Source organism: Lithobates pipiens, unplaced genomic scaffold, assembly GCF_037356315.1.
Source record: "Lithobates pipiens isolate NorthernLeopardFrog02 unplaced genomic scaffold, aLitPip1_a1.2 Scaffold_30, whole genome shotgun sequence".
In the NCBI taxonomy this organism is placed as follows: Eukaryota; Metazoa; Chordata; class Amphibia; order Anura; family Ranidae; genus Lithobates; species Lithobates pipiens.
The window spans coordinates 57,251,208-57,260,697 of NW_027507791.1; the positions used below are offsets into that span (position 1 = coordinate 57,251,208).

General features: G+C 43.9%; 1 protein-coding gene across 1 annotated transcript; it reads left to right on the forward strand.

Moving 5' to 3' along the window:
• The first annotated feature begins 5,308 nt into the window (after positions 1-5,308).
• Positions 5,309-8,385, forward strand: LOC143942218 (uncharacterized). Its single transcript, XM_077463468.1, has 2 exons — positions 5,309-5,365; positions 7,009-8,385. Exons 1-2 carry the CDS (start codon positions 5,309-5,311, stop codon positions 8,383-8,385), a joined length of 1,434 nt encoding a protein of 477 aa, XP_077319594.1.
• The last annotated feature ends 1,105 nt before the right edge of the window (positions 8,386-9,490 follow it).

Consider the following 9,490-nt stretch of genomic DNA (forward strand, 5'->3'; position numbering starts at 1 on the left):
ACCGGCAAGTTGGAAAACTTGGTCCGTCGGATATTCTGACGGAAACAGTCCGATGCATACCACACACAGTCGGAATATCCGACCAAACGGTCTGATAGGACACATTCTGTCGGAATCTCTGACCGTGTGTACAAGGGCTAAGGATTCAAATATCTATTTGTTTAACAAAATTAATTTATATAAGGAGTTTTTATGATGAATCTCCAAAATTAACCATTTCCTTTTGCAATGTAGCGAGCCATTACATTTCTTTTTCAGTAAATATATTGTTTTGTGAGGAATGTAGAATATTAGAGTGGCCGTATTTTTCACTTCTCAGAAACAATAGATAGGAGACTGGTCTATTCTGGCCACCTACATCTGGGCTAACTGGGCATTTTACTCCTGTGCCGTTAGCATCCACTGTAGTTACCGTGATCATAATAAGTTAGTTTAAATCTGCAAGTTTCAGTTCTTGGGTGGTCACTTGTTCTCCATAATAAGAGCATCTGAGTCTAAAGAGCTGATTCTTTTTTCTTGTAAAAAAAAAAAGAGCTAATTATTTAACTAGTTTCTTCTTAATTGCACCTTTTACATCCTTGTTCCTCATGCTGTAAAATAGATAATGGGGTTCAAAATCAGAGTTACGATTGTATAAAGTATAGATACTGTCTTGTCTGTTTCAGGAGAATATGTGGAGCGAGGTCGTAGATCAGCCTTTCTCAACCTTTTCAACATAGAGGAACCCTTGAAATAGTTCTCCGGTCTCGGGGGAACCCCTGCTAAAAAGTAGAAATCTACAACTCATGATACATTAGTGTGATGGTCAGTTGGAAGAATGGTCCTTACACTTGTGGTCATTGGGAAGAATTGCCTCCTTACAGACAGCTAAAAAGATCAATGGTGTCGGTGGGAACTTATCTGAGAGGCAGAAATTGCCCAATCCTGAAGAAACCCCTAGCAACCTTTGGAGGAACCCTGGTTGAGAATCACTGTCGTAGATATATGAACATGATGGTTGCATAGTATAGGGCCACCGCCAGGGGTGTAACTATAGGGGATGCAGCAGTCGTGACCGCAACTGGGCCCTGTGATGCAGGGGGCCCATGCAGCCCCCTCTACATATGGCCGGCAGCAGCATAGGCAGCTAGGGGTACCAGTGCACCATGCACACAGGTGGCTGGAGGTGGAGGGTGACTAGCAGAGCTCCATGCTTGACTATCGCATTTGGCTGCTCTTTAGTTGTGCATTCCCCGCATGACCTGTGTCCTCGGCCGGCTCCTCAGAGTATCCCTCTTCTGCTCCATGCATTGCCGCTCAGTCCGATGTCTGTTCTCCCCAGCCAGAGTTGCCCCCCCCCCGAGTCTGGCCCACACTTCACTGCATACTTCTCCCTGGTAAACAAACTTTAAGCACACAGATGCAGTGCAGCCCTATGAGAGCAGGCTCCCCGGAGGACACTGCAGGCTTGTCTGCCAGCCCCCCTCCTCCCCCATCATACACAGATAATGAAAGGTCTTTCTGGTAGATATGCTGATCGCCCGTCCAGCAAACTGGATGGAGCCCAGGCCAACACGGATGAGTGCGCGGCCTGCAGCTTGGTCATGGTGAGTGAGAGGACCCCAAACACCATTACATACCCCCTCCATCTCCCCCTGGGGACAGGGACCCCTTCTCATCTGGGGGTAGTAACTTCATCTGCCCTGGAGAAAAGGACCTCATCTCTTCTGGGGACGGGGACCCCATCCAGCCTAGGGACAGTCCCCCAATGGGGCACCTAAATTTTTTTTACAAAAATAATAAAAAAAACTACTGATATCAGTGGTGGAACTACAGGGCTCATAAAGGTCATACCTGTGACCACGCCCTGGAGTTCCACCGCCGGACTCAGAGGGAAGGGCCCTGGCTGGGGTTCAGGGGGGCCCTTCATGGTTTCTTGCATCGGGCCCTGAAAATTCTAGTTACGCCACTGGCCACCACAGTTAGATGTCAAGCACAAGCGGAGAAAGCTTTATGCCTCCCTTGAGAGGAATGAATCTTCATAATGGTGGAGATTATTTGAATGTAGGAAATTAAAGGCACACAGAAAGAACACATGGCTATGATTCATACTGAGATATACATTACTATCTCATTGAGCCACGTGTCTCGGGAGGACAGTGGAAAGAAAGGTGGCATTTCATAAAAGAAGTGAATAACTTGGTGGGACCTGCAGTAGGGCAGTTTGAAGGTGAGGGTAACATGGACAGCAGAGTTAAAAAGACAAATACTCCATGATATAGATGCTAAACAAGCACACAACTTCTTGCTCATGATGGAATTGTAGTGCGATTGTCTACAGATGGCGGAAAACCTATCATAGGCCATGACAGCAAGTATAATACACTCTGTAGCCCCAAGTGCTAGGGAGGAGTACATTTGGGCAACACGTCCCCATAGGGAGAGCCTTCTGTCTTTGACTAGAACATTGATATGAATTTTGGGAACAATAGTGGAAGGGAAAAAAATATCAAAAATGGAGAGGTTACACAGGAAAAAATACATGGGATTCTTTAAATTTGTGTTGAGCCCTACCACAGGAATGAGTAGAATATATCCAGCAATCGTTGTGATATACATCAAGAAGATAAGGAAGCAAATAATCTGGAGGTGGGGAATGTTAGAAAGGCCAAGCAAGATGAACTGGTTTGAAGATGTTTAGTTGCAATCTTCCATAACAACCTTCCCCTAATAAGAGAATGCAGGAAACATTTAGAGAGTGTGGATTTTATGGCGGAACATTATTGTAAGGTTTAAAGCCCAACTTCACTTTAAAGTAAAAAAAATAAAAATATTCTGTTGCCCGGTCCATCTTAAAGCCCATCACTGAAAACAAATTTCTCTTGTTCAGGTAAATTTCCCCTAAGCATCTTAACCACTTTCAGACCGGACCATTTTGCTGGTCAAAGACTAGACCACTTTTTGCGATTCGGCACTGCGTCGCTTTAACTGACAATTGCGCAGTCGTGCGACGTGGTTCCCAAACCAAATGAGCGTCCTTTTTCTCCCACAAATAGAGCTTTCTTTTGGTGGTATTTGATCACCCCTGCGGTTTTTATTTTTTGCGCTATAAACAAAAATAAAGAGACAATTTTGAAAAAAACACATTCTTTTTTACTTTTTGTTATAATAAATATCCCCCAAAAATATATATAAAAAAACGTTTTTTTTCCCTCAGTTTAGGCCAATACGTATAAAGTTTTTCACTTAAAAAAAACAAACATAAAAAAAAAACAAAGTCAGTGGAGACTGCTCTGGCAGTTTTAGCACTATGATGTCATAGCTTGGGCGCAGCCAGTACCTATAAATAGAGTTGCTGACAGCAGAGAGCCAGTCAGTCTTTGGTTTAGCTTTGGTGAACACACACACAGATTTCTCCTGTAATTAGGATTGCGATATAACCTGAGATATTATTCTTATTCAGATTCTGGTAGAAGCTGTACATTAGGTAGGTCTTGTTATATATATTTATATTTATTTATGAAAAAAAAAAAAAAATATATATATATATATATATATATATATATATATATATTTTTTTTTTTTTGTTTTGTTTTTTTTTTTTTTTAAATCAGGCAGACCCTGGCAATATTTATTTATGAAAAAAATAAATATAAATATATATATATATATATATATATATATATATATTTTTTTTTTTTTTTTAATCAGGCAGACCCTGGCACTACATAGCTGTTAGTTTATATAAAGGAGATTTTATAGATTGTAACGGATGTGATCAGCTTAATATTCTCCATATACAGCTAACCCATGGGATAACACTTTTTTTTTTTCAAACAAAATGACAGTTATTTCAGCCTCAGAGACTGAGATCAGTTGTTAGGGAGGGATCTATTTACAGAACATTGGTTGGAGAAATGCCACACATTGGAAGCTGGACACATTTCCCCATATTATTAGATTAATTGCTATGATGCCATCTAGTATACAGTATATTTTAATATTGATGTATTTCAGAAAAAATATATACTGCATTTTAGCCACTAGATGGAGCTGATAATCCTAGGAATTAAATCTATTATAATACAGGGGAATTCATTATAATACAGGGGAAATTCATCCAGCCTGTAGATATGTAACATTCATCCAACAAATGTCTTATAAATAGACCCCTTATCATCTAATGACATTAATATTGTAGTGGGTCACACATTGGCCATCATCCGCTTACTCCCACATTTCTCATGTTAGAAATAAATGAATATATATATATATAATTAAGGTGGGTCCAGATCAATGTTTACTGATTATCAAATGCTAATAGATCTGATCACTGCCACAGTCCATCTTATAAACAATCTATCAATATATTGTTAACTTGTTGCTTTGTCAATAAAGTTTTCACAAAAAAAAAAAAACGGTCAGTGGAGGCTGCTTTGGCAGTTAGCTCTATGATGTCATAGAGTGGGCGGAGCCAGTACCTATAAATAGAGTTGCTGACAGCAGAGCCAGTCAGTCTTTGGCTTAGCTTTGGTGAACACACACAGAGATTTCTCCTGCAGGGAGTGTAATCAGGACTGTGATATACTAATCCGAGATATTATTCTTATTCAGATTCTGGTAGAAGCTGTACATTAGGTAGGTCTTGTTTTATATATTTATTTATGAAAAAAAAATTATATATATAATATAATACATATATATATATATATATATATATATATATATATATATATATAATTTTTTATTTTATTTTAAAATCAGGCAGACCCTGGCACTACATAGCTGTTAGTTTATATAAAGAAGATTTTATATATTGTAACAGATGTGATCAGCTTAATATTCTCCATACACAGCTAACCCATGGGATAACAAACACTTTTTTTTTTTTTTCAAACAAAATGACAGTTATTTCAGCCTCAGAGACTGAGATCAGTTGTTAGGGAGGGATCTATTTATAGAACATTGGTTGGAGAAATGCCACACATTGGTGGAAGCTGGACACATTTCCCCATATTATTAGATTAATTGCTATGATGCCATCTAGTATACAGTATATTTTAATATTGATGTATTTCAGAAAAAATATATACTGCATTTTAGCCACTAGATGGCGCTGACACTCATTACAGAAAATACAGGGGAAATTCCTCCAGCCTGCAGCAATGTGACATTCATCCAACAAATGTCTTATAAATAGACCCCTTACTGTCCGATGACAATGACATTAGTTGTAGTGCATTTTGTGCGATATTCATTTGTTTTTTCTCTTTATAGGTGCGGATTACTTTCATAAATTTCATAAAGTTTTCAGATACAGATTGACAAGATGCTGCTCATCCCCTACGCCATCAATGAGCTGCTTCAGGGCGCTCTGAGACTTGCAGTAAGTATTTTTTTCCCACTCTTTTCATATGTAACTGGTGATGTATAAAATTGTATAATGGCTCCTTTACACATGCAGTAACCCCCACCGTCCCTCTGAGAAGCGATCTATAGAGGGTTGCTTTTCAGAGGGTGGTTGACATGTGCATGCACCAACCCTTGCCATCCCTCTGAGAAGTGATCTATAGAGGGTTGCTTTTCAGAGGGTGGTTGACATGCGCATGCACCAACCCTTGCCATCCCTCTAAAAAGCGATCTATGGAGGGTTGCTTTTCAGAGGGTGATTGACATGCAACCAGAAGGTGTTACCCCACCTCCTCAGTGCCTGCTTTAACACATTTGGCGGTTTTATTGAGACCTCATTCACCAAATGTGATGGGGAGTATCATTTTTGCAACCTTGACCACCGTTGCGGTGTAAGGGGGGCGGTAAAACTGCAACTAAGTCGTCTATTTTTCCCACCCCCCGACTGCAAGTGTAAACGAGCTCTAAAGGTGGCCTTATACCTGTAGAATTACCTTTGGAGAAGTAGCAAACCCATTCAGCAGAGCATTTAATGGAACTTTTATGACTAATTTTCTATGACATTTCGTGTGATTTCCATGTCAATGTGTCGAATTTTAACCACTTGCTGACCGGCGATGTACTGGTAGATCGGAAAACTTCAAGTGGTTATACCGGGATGGTGCCTGCGGCTTCAGGCATCCTGCTATTGTTTTTTAGAGCCAACAGTCGGCTCTATTGTAAAAGTGATCCAAGCAGCCAACGAGCCTCTGGATTGCTTTTACAAGTAGTGGGAGGCGATGTTCACCGCTTCCTGGTTACCCGGATGTAAACAGCGCCATTTTTAATATGGGAAAGCATCTGATAACACCGATCTTGTTGTGATCGAATGCTTTTAATGGCAGAGGAGGGATCTGGGATCCTATAGACCCCGGATCTCTCCATATAGAGTACCTGTCACGTGACAATAGGTGTCACAAAGGATGTTTACATTCCTTGTGACAGCAATAAAAGTGATCAAAACATTTTTGAAGCAACAGTATAAAAATAAATATTTAAAACAGCGAAGGCCCCATACTTGAGGTATCACCGCGAACGTCGGATCACGGGCAGTAATTCTAGCACCAGACCTCCTCTGTAAATCTAAAGTGGTAACCTATAAACCTATAACCTATACAAGTTGAAGTGGTTTTTCCATATGTCTGGTAGTGCGCATTAAAATTTAGCAACCATTCGGAAAGCGATTAGAATTCGAACAAAATTCTACAGGTATAAGGGCAGCTTTAGGATTGTAGTAAAGCCTTTGCCCCTGGACTCTGTGATAAGGCTGTGCTAGTTTTCCCTGTTGGTGAGACAGCCTTACTTTGTGTTGTGTCACCGGGGCAGGAAGTGAGGGCAAATCTCCCATATGGAGACACTGATAGAGATAATAACCCAGAAGAGGGTTTTACATACAGTACAGCAGATACTGGCAGAGCCCTGATGGGAGATGATTTGTGATTTGTGGTTTTAGGAGTTTATCTAAAGATATGTATATAGATCCGTTTTTTATATTGGGGGGAGTAAATGTTTAATGAATACCTATTGGGAAGCCCTCCGCTCACTTCCTCATCAACTTACCTTCTTTTTTTTTCTTTATAGAGGCGCAAATTTGGTTCTGAGGATGAAAGGGAAAAATTTGTGGAACATAGGGGGGAAGAGGAAAGGCGAGAGGAGGACAGGATGAGTGAAATTGTAAGGATAAGGGAGGAGGAGAGGATAAGAGAGGAGGAGAGGATAAGAGAGGAGGAGAGAATGAGGGAGGAGGCCTGGAAAAGAGAGGAGGAGAGGATAAGAGAGGAGGAGAGAAAAGAGGAGATCAGAATGAGGGAGGAGGCCAGGATAAAGGAGGAGAACAGAAAAAAAGAGGAGGCCAGGATAAAGGAAGAGGCCATAGTGAGGGAGGCAAGGTCAAAGGAGCTGGCCAAGGAAAAGGAGGAGGCCAGGATAAGAGAGGAGGCCAGAAGAGAGGAGGCCAGGAGAAGAGAGGAGGCCAGAAGAGAGGAGCCCAGGAGAAGAGAGGATGACATAGTCAATGAGGTCATGTCATGGCTGCAGGCCAGGGAAAAGGAGGAGGCCAGGATAAAAGAGGAGGACAGAATGAGGGAGGAGGCCAGCATAAACCCAGAGGACATGGTGCAGAAGGCAAGGTCAAGGGAGAAGGCCAGGATAAGAGAGGAGGCCAGGATAAGAGAGGAGAACAAGAAAAGGGAGGAAGCTAGGACACAAGAACAAGCCAGAGTAAGTGAGGAGATAAGAAAAAGGGAGGAGACCAGGAGAAAGGAGTACACAAAGATAATAGAGCGGGCCAGGATAAGGGAGGAAAGCTGGATTAGACTGAAGGCCAGGCTGAAGGAAGAGGCCAGGCTGAAGGAAGAGGCCAGGATGAAGGAAGAGGCCAGGATGAAGGAAGAGGCCAGGATCAGGGAAGAGGCCTGGAGAAGTGAGAAGGCCAGGATAAGAGAGGAGGCCAGGATAAGAGAGGAGAACAAGAAAAGGGGGGTACCTTGGACACAAGAAGAGTATGCAAATATAATGCAGGAGGCCAGGAAGAGGGAGGAGAGCTGGATTAGACTGAAGGCCAGGATAAAGGAAGAGGCCAGGATGTGGGAAGAGGATAGGATGAGGGAAGAGGCCAGGATGAAGGAGGAGAAGGCTAGGAGGAGAGAAGAGGCCAGGAGGAGAGAAGAGGCCAGGAGGAGAGAAGAGGCCAGGATGAGGGAAGAGGCCAGGATAAGGGAAGAGGCCAGGAGGAGGGAAGAGGCCAGGAGGAGGGAAGAGGCCAGGAGGAGGGCAGAGGCCAGGAGGAGGGCAGAGGCCAGGAGGAGGGAAGAGGCCAGGAGGAGGGAGGAGAGACAAGACGACAGTAGAATGCCGCAGGTTAGGACAGCGGAACAAAGGTTGAGAGCGGTGATGCACAAACATAGAGAGATGCTAGTGGTGGAGTTCATAAAAAGTGTCACACACTACAAGTTTTGAAAGCAGACAGGGAGAGGAATGCAGCAGAACTGAGGGAAATAATGAAGAAAGCAGAGGAGAGGAAACTGGGAAAACAGCAACGTCTGATATGGGGTGTGGAGTGGGAGGAACAGTGGTGTGTGATGGGGGGTGGTGGGTGGGGGGGGGGTGAGGATTGGGAGGAACAGTGGTTTCTGATGGGGGGTGGTGGTGAGGATTGGGAGGAACAGTGGTGTCTGATGGGGGGTGGTGGGTGGGGGGGGTGAGGATTGGGAGGAACAGTGGTGTCTGATGGGGGGTGGTGGGTGGGGGGGTGAGGAGTGGGGGGCAGCAGCTGCACGCTCACTTCTCATTCCCAGTCAGACACTACTGAACCCTCGGGGGCTGTGGCATCTGAGGAGGGTGAGGAGAGGGGGGCAGTAGTGTCTAATGAGAAGGTGAGGAACATCACAGAGCTGGGGATGCCCCCTAGTCCTTGCCCTCATCAGGCACTGCTGCCCTCTCCCCGTCTGATGCTAATAGGGGGGCAACAGCATCTGACTGGGAGTGAGGAGCAGGGGGCGGCAGTGTCTTATGGGAAGGCAAGAAATAGGGGGATGGGGACCAGGGGGCTACACCCTTTCATCAGACACAGCTGCTTCCGGGGGGCAGTTTAGCCATGTCTGATAGGTGGTGAGGAGGGTGAGATGCATGTACATCTCAGTGCCTGCCTGCCCCAGTGTCACTGATCACCGCCCCAATGTAACAACAATAAAGTGTGCAGCCAACCCATGTCACCTGTCGCAGTGTCACCTGTGCTCACGCCATACACCATACCAACATGGCCATGATAAGGGAGTTGGTGGTCAGAATAAGGTAGGAGGCCAGGGTGAGAAAGTGGCGGTGGGGGAGTGGCGGAGTAAGAGAGAGGATGACGAGGAATAGGGTGAGGAGTGGAGTCTGATGTCTGAGGAGTGGGGTGGAACAGCAGTGTTTGATGGGGGTTGAGGAGTGAAATTTAGAGGGTGTGCTAGAAGTGGTAATTCATTTATGGGGACAAATCACCACTGGGAGAGGAGATTTCAGCAGGGGCAGAATTGTACTGAGAGGAAGCGGAATTTATGCTTGGAGGGTAATAAAGCAGATA

Coding starts and splice junctions, on each gene's coding strand:
- LOC143942218 (XM_077463468.1), top strand. CDS start 5,309: ATGCTGCTCATCCCCTACGCCATCAATGAGCTGCTTCAGGGCGCTCTG. Junction 5,366..7,008: donor AGGGCGCTCTGAGACTTGCA/GTAAGTATTTTT, acceptor TTTTCTTTATAG/AGGCGCAAATTTGGTTCTGA.